This window comes from Hakea prostrata, chromosome 5, assembly GCF_041222555.1.
Source record: "Hakea prostrata isolate BN-2017 chromosome 5, UWA_Hpros_2, whole genome shotgun sequence".
Classification (NCBI taxonomy): domain Eukaryota; kingdom Viridiplantae; phylum Streptophyta; class Magnoliopsida; order Proteales; family Proteaceae; genus Hakea; species Hakea prostrata.
In genome coordinates, this window is record NC_142604.1 from 19192982 (window position 1) to 19212192 (window position 19211).

A 19211-nucleotide genomic window follows, 5' to 3' on the forward strand; every position below is an offset into this window, starting at 1 on the left:
ATTGAACCTTAGCCAACCGCATTTAGTGGAGATGAGATTATTGCTTCATTGTTCTGGAATAAAAAGAAGACGATGGAGATGGTGGGAGAGACTACCAAGAGAAGTCGTAGGCTCCTTGGTGCCCCCCCCCCCCAAAAAAAAATTATACAAAAAGAGCAAAAAAACGAGATAACATCCAAGCAAAACTCGTACATTCCCAAACTAAAATACATCAAATTAGAAACTAATAGAAAACGGAACTATGGAAAATAGAAAGTATTTTGGAAGTCTTCCTAATTCACTAACAAGAAAAAAATAATTAGGTATAAATGACACATACCTCCATGGTACATTTGTGGTGATATGGCATGTACCCTCTAGCATAGCAAACACCCTACCATATCATGGAAACAAGGAAAGTACAAAGTATATTGATGGGGGGACAAAATAGAGAAGAAGGAATGATAAAGAAGATAGCAGGAAGAAGGAGAAACTTGAGAAGAAATAAAATGGTAGTAGGGAAAGAAGGAGAAGAAGAATCATAAGAAGAGGAGAAAAAGAAGGGGAGTGAGTGCAAACGCACCTATAGAACTGAGTAATTCATATCTTCATCATCCTTTATAGCGGGAAGTAGGGGAAACTTGATAAGAAATAAAATGGTAGTAGGGAAAGATGGAGAAGAAGAATCATAAGAAGAGGAGAAAAAGAGGGGGGTGAGCGCAAACGCACCTATAGAACTTAATAATTCATTTCTTCATCATCCTTTTTTCAACCTCAATATAAGGAATTAAATGATAAAAGAAACATATTTCAGTAAAACTGGGACTCTTAACAACTTACAGCAACAACAAGCATTTTCCCAACTAAATGAGATCAGCTACATGGGTCCTTGCCTTCCAATCAGCTCTATTTGAGGCCATACTAGATACAAAGCTATTGTATCCTTTCTCACCACTTCTCTTAAGGATATCTTAGGTCTACCCCCAGTTCTTCTAATTCATTTGATCTGGATCGCTTTTAACGATTGAAATTAACTAAAATTGTTCCTACGAACCTATCATTGGATAATTATTGTAATAAATAAATAAAAGAAGCCTACAGTATCTGAATAGATTGAGAACAAAGAGAGCACTAGGCTCGAGAGCTCCAGCCCTTGATGGCTTCTCCATCGTCGCAGAGCGATCATTGCTGGCCTTCCGAGCCAGTTGAAATCCTAACTCTATTTCTTCTCCTCTCTCCCTCCCCTTTCTCCTCCCTCTCTACTTTTCCTCCTCTCCCTTTCTCCTCACTCTATTTCAGCAGAAGTTAGGTCAAGCAAGTTCTACAAAAGCAATGGACTGAGGTTTAGTCTGAAGAGGATTCTTGCCCTCAATGGCCTCTCTAACCACCACGGAGAGCCGAGAGGGCCATTGTTGCTAGCCTCTCCATGCTGATTCAAACTCGGATCCATGTTCCAAACTCCTCCTTTGTTTCTCATCTTCTCTCTACTTCTCGTTTTCTCCCACCTCTCTGTCCGTATAAAAAGATAATTATAGAAAAATGAGGTCGTTTATGGGGTTCAGCTTCAGATCTTTGAGGGTTCTAGTGCTTGATGGCCTCTCCTGTGTTGGTGGAAAGCCATGAGGGCCATCACTTGCTGATCTCTCCAAATCAGATTCAAACTCAATGTAATGTTGCTACCAACCCTAGCATCTGTAATGTTGCGTTGGTCCCCGCTACATGTCCTGTGCATTGTTGCAACGAAGGCTTGCCGTTCATCAATCGAAGAGGAAACTGCATTTTTCTACCCGGATCTACTACCCTTTTGGTCCATTTTGGCCTAGTGTTGTGCTAAAATTGTATTTTTGGGTTTTTGTAAGGCTAAGTGCCACTTATGCGAGTGTTGCACACCCGTTTTACTGAGGCCTGTCTTTGGCTTTGTGTTATTTCCCTTCCCCTTTTCTCTCATTTGGTTAATGAATCTATATTTATTCATACCAAAAGAAAACCTACATTATCTATTAAACTCACACTTAGCACAGCATCTCCTATTTTATCTCCTTGCATGCTGGACTTGGGGCCAACTAACATGAAGAGTTATCTCCTAGTGTTACTGTTTATGTTACTCTAGCATGAAAAGTTTCCACCGGTTGCACTGCATCATGTTTAGAATTTAAACATCTTCAAAAAATAAGCTATTCTAGAATTTATGAAATACAGCATACCTACTTCCACTACAGAAATTAAATCCCTGATATTTGAACTTATAAAATTGCCCCCTCACACTACTAAACACAAAAAGAAAAATAAAACCCATGGCTAATACTGTAATAACCCAGCCCCTCAAAACAGAAGTGGTTAGAGATTTCTTCTATGGGCCCTTGATACCATTGTAGTAAATTTTTAATTCATATTATAGTTTATCAAGTCCAATGGTTCAACTAAGTGGTTCACTGTTAATTGTGGATCCATCTTCCTCAATAAAATCCTCGAAATTCATGGAAAAATAAGTCAAGGAATAATTTTTGCAACAATAAGGTGGAAAGATAAGACCAGTAAAAAATTCAGTTAGGCATGAACGTCTTCAGGGAAATGCATTAAAAATTTGGAAGCAACAATAAATGAATACACGACGTAAGAACAGACCTCAGTACCACCACCAGTATTTAGCCGACCAACCTCACCCCCACTTGCAGTAATTCGCTCCCTCCTGTTAACATAGGAAGAGTATAGCCATTAGAAGTGCCAAATTTTAAAAAGAAGAACCAGATATCCTAATCTAGAACTTACTCCTCTACATTGCAATCAAGCCTATGATCTGCTGACAAAGAATAGATAACACCTTCAGCAGACTCAACTATGCAACGAGAATCACCCACTGATGCTACAGTGATAACCCATCCATCAATTATCACAAAAGTTACAGTTGTTCCAGATTTTTGTGCTGGGAGCAAGGAATAACCAATTAAAATACATCAGAAACAAAATAATATGAAAAGAAAAGTCTAGAAGTTATGGAACCAAACCCAATAACAAAAGCACAATCAAATGGATTAAAAAAAGAAAAGAGTTTCATAATGTGTCAGTCCATAATCCTTCTAGTGATACCAAACCTGCTTTTAGTCGCGTTTTTTATATGATCAAACTAAGCTGTTCACCTTAAGAGAAATTACTCTATTAAATGTAGAGGTCCTATCCCCCTTTGAATGACAATTGTAGAATAGGTAGCATCAATATTCTAAAGATGATAGCGTCTGAAAGATTGTGTCAGAATTTCATGAAGTAAAAGATAATTGCCTCATAGCCCTCTCCAGATCTAATGTTAAAAAAGAAAGTACAAGTAGCAGATGGTGGAAAGAAGGATATGGAATACAAGACAACTAAATTTGTCCACATGGAAGATAAGCCGAGATCCTGGTCTTTATAGGAAGGACTATTGAATATTTTGACCCTACCTTTCCAGATGATGTTCATTTGATTCTAGTTTCTAACCCCAGGCCATATATCTGTTAATTCTGTTTTCCCACACCAAGGAAATTTGAGTTGCCTATTAAGAAAGGCTAAGATGGGTCATGTTAGGATTAGTTGCAAGGGGCAAAGAGGGAAAATAAAAGGGTCTCAAAATTTAGCACCTACGACCGTCAGGCTAACAAAGCCTCCAACGGCTATATTTTCAAGGGCTAGTTGTGCAGATTAATCATCAAACTCTTACAAATTGACCATGAGACCATAAATATGTCTGTGTTCTATCCATTGGGATCCAAATCAACCCCACATTTCGGCTATAAATAAACGTCTTAGTGACACAATTATCAAGACAATACTTCGCCTTTCATTTTTCAACCTCTGCAACAAGGAGATTTCATAGCAGTGCGGTAATGAATATTAAGAGAAAGGAGAGTAACAGTAGGAGAAAAGATAAAACTAGAAAAGGAAATTCCAACTTACCTGAAGATGAATTCCCTGATCCTCCAGCAACACTTCCAGTGCTTGAGGGTAAGACTCCCATTTCCTGGTGATGACTCACCCACCCCCCACCCCCAAAAAAAAAAAAGAACCCTTCTCCCCTTCCCCCCAACCCTCAACTAGGCTGTGTCCCTTAGACTTCCCTTTTCTCCACCTCCACCCCCACCTCTCCACCAATCCAAACCTTGCCCTGCCCTATGTCAAACCCTTTTCCAACGACTCAACCACCTTCGCCATCTGTCTTTACTCATCTTAACCGTGGCATTGTGAAATGTTTCCATTCTTGGTTGGTCACTTCCTAGGCCCTCAATCTTATTTCAAATTTTCAATATCATGCTTCATTCATGAAACAAGGGAAAGCTCAAAGAGCCCTCCAAATCTTCTTGCTCGAAAAAGGAGTCTATACTGATGAAACCATTAAAAACAGAGCTGTTGAAGGCGCCTCATGGCAGGTTGGCATAAAATGCTCTTTCTTTTCTATTCCCTGACTACCTGAAAATAAGCAATCTTCTAGGTTTGTTTACACCTTCAGTATAGGATTTTTGTAACAATAGATAGGTGCTAGAGTTAGGATAGGGCTAGAATAGCTTCGGCTAGGCTTAGGTTTTTACAGTTTTATATTTAAGGTTTGAACCCTTGTGGTAATTGCAATTTCAGATCTGAAATTGCAGATAGGGTTTTGGTAAATTGGGGATTTAATGATTCTATGGTTAATGAGAAGGATTCTAGGGTTTGGCTAGGCTAGAATAAATTCTGCTTTCATTATTTTTTAGTTTCAGAATCTAATCCTAAGGGATAGAGTTTAGAAAATAGGTCCCCTAGTTGGATTGGGACTCTTGAGGTGTCGGCTAGGGTTAGGGTTTGGAGGGGAGTTAAAGCAAGTATAGGAGAAGGTAATCCTAAACGGGTTTAGGGTTTGGTTAAGGGATTAGGGAGTTATAGGTGTTTTAATGAAACTAGGGTTTAGGGTTTCTAGAGGCAGAAAATGAATTGCAGAAAATTTCAGACCTAATGAAGGAAGGTTTAATGGTGAAACTAAAAGTAGGAATGAGGTTGAGAGAAGGGTGTGATCCTATAAGAGAAAGGAGGGGTTTGAATGGGATAGGGGATCTAGGGTTTTAGAAGAGGTGGGGCTGCTGCTACCGACAAGAAGAAAGGCTGACGGGGAAGGCTGCGTGGGGCTTAGGAGGGGGGAAAAGGGTAGGGGAGGGGCTGGGGTTAAACTTACACGAATGTTGACTTGAAGCTGCTGATTACTTGAAGGTTAGTTGCTGATGCAGGCATGAAGGAGAGGGAATTGAAGAAGAATTGCAGAAACTTAATTACACTCAGCCATAGGATTCCCCTTGGGAACCCACAATTCACTCTTCCTCCTTCAAATTTTTATTCAATAATCCAAGACTGAATAATTTACAAGGTACAAGGATTATTTATAGCCTTATTACATTGAAGGAAAATAACCACGACTCTATAAGGAAACAAACATGAACTCAACTTAGGAAACCTACTTGGACTCAACAATAGGAAATCCCAACTGGATTAGAATTCCCTAAGACAACTCTCTAAACTAGAAAAGGACTCTTAAGTAAGAGTTCTAAACAAATAAAGCTTGCAGAATAAGAGACAACTTTAACAAGGAATTCTATTTGAAAGTCTCTCACAAGTAACTCAATTAATAACATATGTTTGACTTTGGGGTGTTTATAACATATGTTTTATTTACCTAAAATGACTATCCTTTCATTAATTGTATCTATCAAGCCTTATCTCCCTAGAAATCCAAAGTCCTATTGAGTTCAATTACTCTCCATCGAAGAGCTTGGGGTGAAGAACTCAAGGTATCCTTCAAGCAAACTTGAGAAGACCATTAGTGCATTATTCATCACTCATATCACTATGCATCATCAATTACTCAAGGGTATTGTGTCTGTTGGAGCAACCCAAAGGGGGGTGATTAGGTTGCAACTAGTGGAATTCCCCAATTTTTCAGTTTGATTGTAAATTCAAGGTAAATTGAAAATTTAATTAAACAATAACAAACAATCACAACACAATAATTTATAGTGGTTCAACTTTGTTAGTCTATATCCACTCCTCTCTTGGCCTCAAGAGAGATTTCCACTAGTGATTTCTTTCAATACAATGGGTAGAGATCAAACCCTTACAATCTATGTTCAATAGGAAAGAGCACCCTTTACAATCTTTATTCTAAATAGGGCAAGAGCACCCTTTACAATCTTTGTTTATCCTAGGGTATGATAAGCCCCTAATAACCCACGTCTACCAAAGGAAGAATAAAAAGAGAAGCAGAGGATCAGCAGCAGCAAGGAGCAGAGAGACAGACCTATCAGCAGGGGACAAGTGTCATGATTCTATAGGGCAGCACCCATAACCGAATGCATGCAGAGGAGCTTCCAGATGGCAGTGAAAGATTGGGTGGGCAATAGAAGTTTGTTAGAGAGGGGAGGATTAAGGGAGGGCACGGGAAGCTGGAAAAGGGGAGGAGGAAGAATAGAGCAGCAAGCTCTACTTGCTAGGAGAGGGCAACCTCTCAGGTATGGTTTTGGTTATGTATGGAGTCTAGGAATATGTAATGGGGGTGAGCTCTATAGTTAAGCTATTGTTATTTTCATTCCAAGAATTGAATCTCATCTATAGACATCTGAGTTGTATCTGTTGATAAAGATTTTCAGAATTACTGAAGGAATTGAGTTACATCTGTTGCTATGTTTATTTATTCTGTTGTGATGAATGAATATAGTCATTGTTGTCATTAAGTTTTTTGTAGAACTCAGGGTATTGATAAGAGGGTCTTATCAAGCACCCTCTTCCATCTTTGTTCACGGGCAAGAGCACCTAAAATCAATTCTAATCTACCTAGACTAGAATTAAAGACAAGCAAATACAATAGATGTTTAGAGATTACCTAACAAGGGGTGTCCACTTTACCCCTTATGTGAGCATGATGCAATGAGAGTTGTATGCCCAAATGATATGATTTGCACCACCAATAACCTTCCAATAAAGAGCCTTTAATCACCTTAAGCTTGGTCCAATGAGCTTGCTTAAACACCTTGGTATGTTCTTCAAGGGTGGAGTAAGGGTGAGAGGCAAAACAAGTGTTTTCTTGTAATTTGAGAGCTTAAGAGTGTTTGGGGAGAGTTGATCAATTGGCAAGGTTCAAGGTCTCAAATGCGGTGAATTGGGCTTATATAGATGGTCTTTCAGTGCCTTAGCCCAATCTCCAATGGATAGAAAACAGACAGATTTTTAGTCTAGATTTCAACTCAAACGGACGTCCGTCTGAATCAAACAAAGCTCCATTTGGAAAGTATCCGTTAAGGCAAACTTTAAACCAAACGGACGTCCGTCTGCAGCACAGAGTGCACAGTAATGTGCATTCTGGGACTTGATTAGGTTTTTAGGATTTTCTATCCAATCCTAAGCCTCACACTCTCCTAACATGTCCTAGGTCAATCTAATGACATGATATGTGAATAATTAAGTGCAATTACATATGAGTGTACAGGAAGTGACTTAAGTCCTAATTTGCTAAGTCTTCTTACTTAAGCTTGAATTATTGATCATTGATGTTCTTTGAGTCTTCTTGTACTCCATTCTTCATGCTTATCTTGACTTAGACTTTATGTCCATATTGGCTTGGTCTTAGCCTTCACTTGGGCTTAGGCATTTGGCATTGAGTTGGATTTGGTCCACTTGCTCTTATATTGGACTAGACAAACACTACTCAGTATACCCATTAGTAATTCATGTTTGTTATCATCAAAACAAATGGAGGCTGATGTAGCAATGTTGACATGGCATTTCCCAACAGTGTCATATCCTTAACAGATAAAACTCTCTATTTTCATTGTATTTGTAAATGATTAATTGTACCAACACTTAGACTAGACTTAGAGCAATGTACAAGGACTCTCTCATCCTTGAAAGATTGGATACTCTTGTCCGGAAATCAAGATTGTTCTCTTGTCCTAAACTAGATTGTAAAAGGTGTTGTTTCCCCACCTAAAAGTGAATCAGTAGTGGAATTCTCTTTAAGGTTAGAGGGGAGTGGACATAGACTCAATTGAGTCAAACCAATATAAATTCTTGAGGTGCCTTGTCTTGCATTATTTCATTTGATAAAATTCAATTTGGGTTATTTTTCTTTAAAAAGTCAAATTCCACTAGTTCAACCTATAAACACCCCCCCCCCCCCCCTACCCCTCCTCTAGGAGGATTCACAAGCTCTCCCATTTTCCTTTTGATAAAGGGCCTTTTAATTGACCATTGATTTCTTTTCATGTGTACATAAATTGACCATTGATTTTGAACAACTCAAAAAATTTCTATTTAATGACATTTTTCATTCTTAATAGGTTTCTTTATCTTCTTTTTGTGCAATACCTTAAAGGTGAGGGGATAAGTGAGTAATTGTCAACAACATAAAGCATGCTTTCTGGTTTGTTAGAAAGGTCAGTTGAGGTTGATCAGTTTTCCCACTAAGCAATTAACAGCAAGAGCTAATTAGGAGGGACTGTGATGCACAAATGTTGTTAAGTCGTCACTCATTTGAGGTGGCACGGACACGTGGAATGGAGGGCTTTGAATGCTCCAACAAGGGAATGTGATTTGATTCAGATTCAAGGAGTTGAAAGAGCCAGGGGAAGCCTAAAATGACTAGAAGCAGTGGTAAGGTAAGAGATGCATAGGTTGGCACTAGTAAGTACTAAGTAGGAACAAATATGGCTTCGTATACAGTTAAATAGATGGGGATAATGCTGAGTTGAGTTGAGTTGTACATTTCCTTTAACAAACTGAAGTTATCTTGTAATTTCCATGTCAATCTATTTATATTTAGGATTGGCATGAAGAATTTCGTACTGCTAATTAGCTAATATGGATAGATAAGACTTAACATCCCCCGCTAATGTATGTCTACGTGATTATAAGGCAGGACAGCTTCGAGGATTCATTAGCTACAGCTCAAAGTATCTCACACATGTTTCTCCATATATCAATATCAAAATCATAATAGTTCAGCTAGGTCTCCAACCAACTAAACGGTGCATCTAATGCACTATTCATAATATCATACCTTTTTCTTGAAAATCTTTGTCAGTCTTTACAAAACCTGCAACCATTGCCCTCGGTAGTGCTGCCAGCCAATCATCTCTGCTCAGATCTGAAGGAATAGCTGACAAAACATTGTGTAGGAGATTCTCTTTTGTGTATATTGCTGCTGCAGAACCATTATGTCCATCAAATAGCTGCGAAAAGCAATTTGTTTTTAATGATGAATGGGAAAAAAATTACTAAATACACATATATAATTTCTGTTCCTCAAAAAAAAATCTAATAGACAGATAAATTGGCAGAAAAGAAAAAACAGGATTTGAATAATTGAAAAAGGCACCTAAATTACAGGAAAAGTGATAGAAGGGATAGTACCAACTAGTTCAGAAAAAATTAAATTAAATAACAGAGTTATAGTTGGAATCCCTTTCAAATATGCAAGAAAGGTATGTGTGGGAAATTTCCAGAAAGATAAAAGATAAAAGCTTCCTAGTCAATTAGTCATTCAAAAGTATGGAATTATTACAACAAAAATATGACTTAGGTCCTACAGAGTTTGGATTATTATTGGTCGGACACATCCAAGAATGGTTTCAGAACAAAGACATAGTGGTGCTGTGCGGCAGGTCATGAAGCTAAATTTCTGAGAACATGTTAACCCCAACACCCCTACTCACATGTCAAGTTTCAACCATGTTTCAAGGTTACACTGAAATTTTTGCAAAATAATTCAATTTCAACAGATGGTTAAATACGAAACCTTGCACAGCACAGAAAGATCGCAGTTTTCCTGTTGAAATTTTTACTAAACCTATCTTTTTGGAAAGTAACCTCCTTTAATATAAAAAGTCAGGGTTTTAAAAGTTCACTCCACTGGTTTTGACAGAAAGAGATGTGGAAACCCCTTCCTTGGGCATACCTTTTTGCCAGATCATTCCATACAAGCACGGGAGAAAATGTTAGGCAGCAGTGGGATGCATCAAAAGCAAAGATTCTATCACATTTGTGGAAGATTTGTGCAGGATTTTATTTTGACAATATCACTTTCCCCAATATGAAATTTGTCAAAAAAATAAGGGTAAATACTCATTTGTTGTCCTTAGAGAATATATACAGCAAAGTCCAGCATTTACCACGGACGCAAATCTCAACTGGGATATCTTGGTTTCCTATAAGTCTGAGATGCGATGATCAGGTACTCCAAAAAATACCAGATTTCAACTGGTATCGGTAGTTTCTGATAATATTTTGGAATTTTCAATAATTTCAACCTATGAATACTATGTTTTTACCAATTTCAACCAAGCCAGCTTCCATAGTTTTCAACAACTTTCAATCAGCCAATCATGTCGACTTTTACCCAAACAACAATACCTGGTTCCAACCAGTTTCAAGAAAGTTCTGGGTTTTGGCTTGACAAAACTTTGGTCGGCACCAATATCTTCATCCTTGGCGTATACCACCTGTTAAAAAATGGACCTCGTATGTGGGGGTACCATTTTCTTGTACACTACAATATGGTACTGTCCATGTCATGGCTGGGGTTTTGATCCTTGTTTTAGTTTACTTCTTTTCCCAGATAGCCTAGATTTTTCCTTGCTAATTAAGCTGAGTTTCTAATTTGACTTTCCTTTCTGGACAAGAACTTTATTCCCTTGTTGGACTGCACTTTGATTATTCATAAAATTCTGGCTGTTGGGAGACTGCTGGAAGAATCGAGTCTGCTGGTCTATTTCAAGTCTCCCACCATTTTCCTCCTTAATCTTCTTCTTCTCCCTATTTCCCTCCCTTGCATGTCCACTGTTGCTTAAGAACTGGTATTGTCATATGGCATCAGAACATTAAGCATCAGTAAACATCTCTTTTTCACTACTGTTTTAGAAGTTCATTCAGGAACCACATAGTAAGTTGCAGGACTCACTTTATCCAGAAGGTGAGACGACATCCCAAGAGAAAAGAAAAACAAATAAGTGCAATATCGTGTTAGACATCTCTCTCGACATAGTCCAAATTTCAGTTGAAACTACTGAAATTTTGGTCTTCTTTTGCCAAGCCGAGATGAAACCAGGGGGCGAAATTCTTTTCCCCTAGTTTGGACTGAGATGGTCGAAATTTTGATCAAGATGGGTCAAAACCAGGGTTTCAACAGAAATCTGCTAAACCCTGCTTAACAGTCCCAAATCTTGGTCAGGTGCTGCAGGCCAAAATTTCAGGAATTTCTCCATTTTTGCCTCTTTCAACCTCTATTCACTCAAAAATCATCACTCCTTTGTCTTCCTTCACCTTGTTTACTGCTTGCTCCATGGTTATAGTCCTTATCTTTGGATATCCATCAAGACCATCAAACCCAGCTATACCAATTCAGCCATCATCATTGAGTTACACTCCATGGCCTGATGACACATTACCTAGGCTGGGATATCTAGCTTAAGTTGATGAGGCCACCTATATAAGGGCAGTGACGGAGTTTCTGGAGAAGTATAGGCATACAATGACATGGCCTGCTTTTGTCTAGTATTGAAAGTATTAAGTGTCTCAAGGGATGGATCCACCCAGGCACTCAACTTGGAAGTTGGAACTGAAGCCTAGGGGATTCTTTTTTATTATTGAATTTGCAATTTTGTATCAAACATTTAACACATGCAATACAAATTGTTTAATTTTACAAAGTTTATATTTCTCGAAACCTCTCATGTATACTAACACTTGAATGATAATTTTTTATTGGTTTTTTTAGCAAAATACTTGTGACATTATGTTCTTTATGCTTTAAATAGGTAGCATGCAATAAATTCTAACCAAAAAAAACAGTTAAAAACCCCTGAAACCTGGTGTCCAAACTAACTAGGAAAATTCCCTGGTTTTGACCAAAATTTCAATACCATCTCAGTTTCTATGCTGGTTGAAACCAGCCACAAAACTAGGATTTCAAACCTTGCACAAATACCTTCAGAATTTGGTCGAGTCAAGATATCTCGATTCAAAGCAATCAAGTTCAGCTGTTTTCTCTACTAAAAGTTGTACTCATCACCCAATTAAATTTTTCTGCCGGATTCTTTGTTAGAGTTGCCACTACAGATAATTGATGCTACATCTGGTCTATCATACTTTCAAGCAGTCAAGCACATCCAAGAGATTGTAATTTGAACAATTCTAATGTTTATTTAGGTGTTTTACATGATAAAAAAAGGGCGTACCCAATGCCGAAGCTCCCACACTGTGGGGTCTGGGGAAGGGGCTTTCTAGGCAGCCTTACCGCTGCTTTGCAGAGAGGCTGATTCGATCCCGTGACCTCCAGCGCACAATGGAGAGACTCCACCATTGCGCCAGGCCCGCCCTTCTAGGTGTTTTACATGATATGTATGATTTAACTTCTTTTACAACTAAATTATGTCCATAATTAGGTACATGGACTTTTGGTTCACCATTAAAATTAAAACCAAAGTGCAAAATCAAACTCTAAGTTAGACTTTTTTTTTTTCATAGATCTGATAGTGTCATTGTGTTCAAAAGGCCTAAAAGTAGATTATGTACCTTTTCAGCCCCATTCCCCCTAAAAGACAGCTCTAGCTGGCAATAGAAAATGCACCGACTGAGATCTTGCGAAGATCTCAACCCAACTCAATTTTCTGGGGCCGTGAGTTCTCCCACAAGTTCCAGTTCTTGAACCATATCAAGGACTACTTTTGATTCTGGTCGCTTGATTATGGTCATTGAGTAGAAGTGCCTAACAAATATACCATGTATCATTGAGGCACAGTTTTCTTATATACCAAATAAGGAGAGTGCTGCTAATGTGGCTGAGGTTTTGTTACTTAAGTTAGTTTATTTCTCTTAAGTTAGTTTATTTCTTTTCCTACCTAGTCTAGATATTTCCTTCCTACTTAAGCTTATCTTCTAAGTAGACTTCCCTCGCTCTACAAGAACTTTATTTCCCTTTTGGATTGTGAAGAGAGAGTTGAGCAAAATAACAACTCATGTCTCCAGAAAGCACAACCATGTTGTATTTATTACATCAAAAGAAATTGCCGCATACAGAGTTACAAATATACCCAACAAAGCTAAAAGCTCACATTACAACTCCACCTCAAGTAGTTTGCTATATACTTAATATATCCCTAGGGCAGTATCATCAAAGTACTAATTTGGGTTTTTTTATTTTTATTTTTCTTTTATTCTAGTTTTTCTATGGAACAAAATTAGATCGAAACCCTAGAAATTTCGCATTTCCAGGAGCTCGAATTGAAACCATGAGGGAACAAAAAAAAGTACCAAGTTTTTATCGAAACCTAGGAAATTTCAACGAAACCATGTGAAATTGGGAAATCTTCCCCAACAGGGTCAAATCTGGTTTGACCCGACTAAACCAGCTGATTCATAAGAAAAAATCGAGGGAAATCTCGTGGAAACCTAGGACTTTTTCTTGCAAGTTTCGTAGCTTTCCCAAATCTCAATTTTTTTTGTTTCTTTCATGTTTCCCCAAATACCACAACAAATACCCCCTCCATCAAGACTTCCCTATACAAATTGCGTATTCCCTCAGACTGGTAATCTTAGGCATGGTGATAACCAGACTTATAAAGTTACAGTTGTCATTAGACTCATTACCTTGACAACCATAGGCATAAAATGTCATGGGATGTCTATGTTCGTTGGTTGGAGGAGAGGATGTTACAAACATAGTACTACTCAACTCACAGGATGGATCCACCAAGGCACTCCTCTTTGCACTGAGTTGTACTTCCCTTTTATTGTCAGTTACTTTGTATTTGATGTTTGAAGTTAGAAATTATATATTGAATGTTATGTACTTAAGTAGTTAAGTTTATAGTGTATTTCTCGGACAACTCTACATTGATGTTATGTACATTGAATGACATATCTACATTGACTTTTTTAGCAAAATACAGAAAATGTGTTCTTTATACTCTAGTTAGCTTAAATGTAGAGTCCCACCCTAAAATACTCCCTAAAACTTGTTGAAACTTGATGTCGAAACTTGCACAAAAAAATCTAAAGTTTCCTCAAAATTTTCCAGTTTCCCACCTAAGTTTCCCATTTTCACCTGGTTGAAACTTGAGTCTCCCTCGAACTTTTTTATGTGCTGCCAACTGTCAAGAATACCACATCATAATTCCACTTAACACAACTAAGTGTGCCTGTAGTCAAAGATGCCCTTCAAACATGCCCAACCAAAGGAATTTGCCTTTCACAATAAGCTAATCCTGCGAACAAAGACCTACTAACTGCACTCAAGAAACCTAGAAAAGATGCCAAATAATGAAAAATGAAAAATAAAAATTATAAAAGAAAAAGGTAACACATCATTCAATTATAAAACCTAGATCTACAGAAATAAACAGATTTTAATTCAAGTTTCCTGCAGAATAAGAGTCTTATCATTCAACATACAAGAAATCGACAACAAACCCAGCATTGCTGAAATAATGGAAGAGATCCCTCAAGAGTGCAAGACTAATAATCTGTCAAACAAAATGCCTCATTAATTCAGTATATCCAGAACTTCTATCCAAACTTCTTGAGCCTCATCAGCTTGATGTCTGAGAGAAAAGCACAAGTTGGCTCCTTGAGAAAACCATAATAAGGTTGGAAATTCGCCCAGGTCACTCAAATAGATTACTCTGAATGAAACATTTATACAGTTTGAATGTCAACTAGCTGTATTTTGTACCAGCACAAGTGTGCTCCATCCAATTCTGAAAACTTAGAAGGATGCATTCAGTTCCAGCTGAGAAAGTGCATTTGCAGCCAGTTAAACTCTAAAGATGGGTTTCCTGACTGGCTTTTCCTCTTAGACACTATTACAAGTGCAAGAGATCCCAAGTTAATTGATTGAGTATATAATTTTAGAAAAAGTCTCTCAGATTCTTGAGCTTTATCTCATTAATGGCAGCTTACTATCAGGTAAATCTACTCCAGATGACAGAAAAAAAGGGGGAAGCGATTTCTTTGAAAAAAAAGTAACAAATTTTGGATGCACATCTATGAAGTAATTGAAAAGATCACCAAGAATATCTTTTCAGTTCGAATGCCAATGTGTATCATTAAGCTACTGTTCAATCCAAGACAAAAAAAAAATGACAATGTTTTATTTGGTTCCATCAGATGGAAAGAATTTGCAGCAAGTGAAAGCTGGAAAGAAAGGTACTGAGTAGCTTTCTATGCTTGCTTGCTTTTCTCCCACCCACCCCACCTTTCTACGCTATGTTTCAGCTGTCAGCAGGCATATGTGATGACACAAAAGTGTAAAGCTGATATGCAGCCAAATAGTTAATCATCCAGCCCAACCTGCTTCAATGACCAGTGGAGCCAAAAAGATTCAAAATAATAACTGGATGGTGCAAAATACATAATTTTTACACCAAGAAGTACATAATTTTTACACCAAGAGGTACAACCAAAACCAAAACAAAACAAGACTATACAGATTTGAAATGGTCCACACGCCAACTCGGTGTGCTACATCCAAGGGCGAAGAAGAACATTCACTATTACAAAAGAATATGATAGAGACCTCTCAAAGACCCTAAAAATGGCATTACAAACTCTCACCCAAAACCCCAAGGCTGCATTTGTTTGCAAAGGTGAGTTGGGAAAAAAAAAACATGTGGGCCCCATGTGTAGTGGGGTGAGGGAGAAGGAAAGGAAATGAAAGGATTTTGTGAAAAAATATTATTTGTGGGTCCCACATTTTACTTTTCCACATTTTTCCACAAAGTTCCACACATTTTGTGGAGTTTTGAAAAGGCTTGGGGTGGGAAAGTTGGGCTGCCACATCAAGGAAATTTGTCTCTAACTTTTCCACCCCAAGCAACCAAACAATCTACACTTTTAGGATTTAAAGAAAAAGTAGTAAAAGTTTGTTTTTTTTTTAAGAATTTTCTCACCCCACCTTTATTCCAGCAAACAAAAGCAACCTAAGGCAAAAGGTCCCCACCTCTCACAATGACTTTAAAATAGAAGGTGAGGTACATTATGTATAGTATTTTCATATGGGTAAATGTAAACAGGTCAATTCCCCAAACCATCTGCTTCCATCAAAAATCTTAGAAAACAACTCACCCAATAAAATATGTTCAAGGGGTTCAATCTTCGAAGTGCGTACAAGAAATCCAGCTATACATAACACATACCCTAATTCAGGGAAACTAATAATCATTGACAGAATTGTTTTAGGGCTTGTTTGATTACTTAAGTCAGGAGATATCAAATATCTAGAGATTTCAAATCTATGGAGTCATGATTCATATAATTAACTGTTTGGTTAACCTGAATATGTGAACAAACAAATATTTGATATCTCCTGACTCAAGTAACCAAACAAGCCCTAAAACAATTATGTCAATGATTATTAGTTTCCTTGAATTAGGATATGTGTTATGTATACCTGAATTTCTTGTAACCGATTCGAAGATTGAACCCCTTGAACATATTTTATTAGGTGAGTTGTTTTCTAAGATTTTTTATGGAAGTAGATGGTTTGGGGAATTGATATCGGGTACAAGAAATCCAGGTACACATAACACATATCCTAATTCAGGGAAACTAATAATCATTGACAGAATTGTTTTAGGGCTTGTTTGGTTACTTGAGTCAGGAGATATCAAATATCTAGAGATTTCAAGTCTATGGAGTCATGATTCATAAAATTAACTGTTTGGTTAACCTGAGTATGTGGAATGAAAACCTTGAAGAGCTCTTCGTTTTCATTCAAAAGTCAAAGTTCGGAGAATTCCGTCGAAATGTTTAGCTTTTTAATAGTTGGCATGAAATCTCTGGATTTCACCACATAACCATAAATCTACAGATTCACATTTTTAGTGTAAAAAGATAAATCTCTAGATTTCATGAATCTAGGAATTTTCACAACCAAAAGGGTATAAATCTCGCATTCATGAATCCAAAGATTTGAAATCTCTAGATTCATGTAACCAAACAGGCCCTTAGACATTTTATATCTTTCGACCATGTGTATGTCAGGATCCTGCCAATGAATCTGAAAGACGACAACTGAAACAAAGGATTCTTCGAATGTTAAGGAATATCAAAATAAATTCAGAATCCTTGAGATGGACAATGAGAAGCATTCATAGCTCCCATTATTCATGGCGATGATTCTCTTATGTGAAGGCTGCATCCCCAATAATTGTATTTCATAGTTATTATAGACTGACAAATCACACAACATGCAAAAGGATAGGCAAGAGATTCGTGTTGAAACATAAATGTCAAAGCATGGATTAATATCTGTGATTTGAAACCTCCTCCATTCCTTTTTGCATCTGCAGTCAACCCTAAGGTCAACATGCATCGCCGAACCCATTGTACAACATGCAAACCCATTAATCTTAAGAACGAAAAGTTGATGCATACAATAAAATATTGACAAACAGATATATAGAGGCAACAGACAAAAATTCATTAATTCCATTCAACTTCATCTACTTGCATATGAGAACTACTTCAACTCGCCCAAATGGAGGGGTTGGGGTGGAGAGAGGTAAAAAAGAGTCACATACTGCAAAAACAGAAAATGTTGTAAGACCATCTCCAGGAACCCTTTGGCATTCCGTTTTAATAAATGTGAAGTCCTCTCCTTTCTTGCTCCGGTTGGCCTGACCATATATGATATCTGGCCTTTCAATCTTCTCATTGCATGACTCACGCTTAAGTAGCACTGCCAGTGGGACCGTGCGTTCACTCCTGGAAGACATTGTTCACCTCCCAACTCGATATCTCAACTAATAAAATCTTATCATCAAAGATGTCCACCTCTATTCCTCCCTCCTTCATAAGCCAAATCAAACTGGACCTGATTGGAGCCTGAATTAATTAAGCAACTGAACATTACATAACCCCTAACCACTGTTACCAAAATCCATCACCATTGTTGTTATTTATTTCCATGGAACAAATAAAGTCAACCTTAAGAACAAAAAAAAATTCCGACATAAACAGCATTAGCAGAAGCATAAAAATAAAAAAAAAAGAGTAAAATGAATGAGAAACAGCAAGAGACTTAAATGTTTCCCGAATACGAGATCCGAAGGGCGAACCAGATGATCGCCCATAAAACATCAAATTTACGAGAATACGCTCACAATCAAAGCAATGTGGATAAACTGAAATCGACAAAAGCAAGATTCTTTGCCTCTCCAAAATCAAAAAGGTAACGTATAATCATATATGACAACAATGGAAGAATCAGAGAAAATAGACTTTGACCAAAGGAAAAGAAGAGAATGAGGAGATTAAAATTGCTCACATGGAGGGAGATTCGCCATTGTTGAGCACAGGTTAGCCGCGAAAGAAAGGAGCATTGATGAAGCGGAACTGATGCAGGAATCGAGAGACGCGGATCCCGGGGCTTTGCAAAATTTCCACCGGAGGCAAAAACATGAGAAGGAGAGAGAGAAAGAGAGACACCTCTGCTCTATCAATAGGAGCTGTCCCTACCCCTTTCTTTTCATGTGTGCTGCTGACATGTCAACAACAAAAATCCTGTCTTGAACCAAATTTGGATCTGATGATTTTGGCTTGAACCTTGGGCTGGCTCTTCCCTATTTAAAACATTAACCAACTCACAATTCACAAACTATTTCCGCACGTTTTTTATTTTTAATAATGTGTAAAAGAGAATAGGTAACAATTATACTGTTTTAACTCCATCTATTTATCAATTATAATTTTCTATTATGCCTATTTAAAATAAGTAAGTACAAAAATTCGTTATTGGTCAAGAATGAAAAATGTTTTTGTGAATTTTGTTAAAAATTAATCATGGAATGAAAAATAAATTTGGTATGTCAAAATAAAAAATTGTTAGGAAATGATAGTGAACAAGTGAGAAAATAGGGGGGAAAATATGATTTTTTATAAAAAAAATATGTATTGATTATTTTACCCTCATCTTAACCATCAAATTTTAACTTAACATTTGCATAAATGAAGATAATGAAATTCTTACCATAATCCATAGTAGACAAAAAGTCTATTATAGCTTTTGGAGGCTTTATTATTATTTTAAATAAAAATAAAACTGATAATATATACTAAAAATTTTAAAATAATGAAAATTTTCATAATTGAGAATGATAATTGATACCAAAAAGAGCCTAAGAGCATGGATTTTTTATCTAAAAAAAAAAAAAAAAAGAGCATGGATTTTTTTCATGATTTTACATGCATGA

At 37.2% G+C, this 19211-nt stretch overlaps 1 protein-coding gene across 2 annotated transcripts in view; it reads right to left on the reverse strand.

Moving 5' to 3' along the window:
* Positions 1-18534, reverse strand: part of LOC149015620 (putative protein phosphatase 2C 12) — a 28982-nt gene extending 10448 nt beyond the window's left edge. Inside the window, exons 1-5 of one of the 2 annotated variants that reach the window (XM_089157494.1) lie at positions 18287-18534; positions 17541-17833; positions 9023-9194; positions 2749-2902; positions 2605-2668 (exon numbers count right to left, since the gene is read on the reverse strand). In XM_089157494.1, the coding sequence (XP_089013620.1) occupies positions 2605-2668; positions 2749-2902; positions 9023-9194; positions 17541-17735 (585 nt within the window). In that variant the 5' untranslated portion in view covers positions 17736-17833; positions 18287-18534. Of the gene's footprint in view, positions 1-2604; positions 2669-2748; positions 2903-9022; positions 9195-17540; positions 17845-18286 lie in introns of both variants that reach the window. The other variant, XM_089157496.1, reaches the window with a different exon arrangement.
* Between the last annotated feature and the right edge of the window lie 677 nt (positions 18535-19211).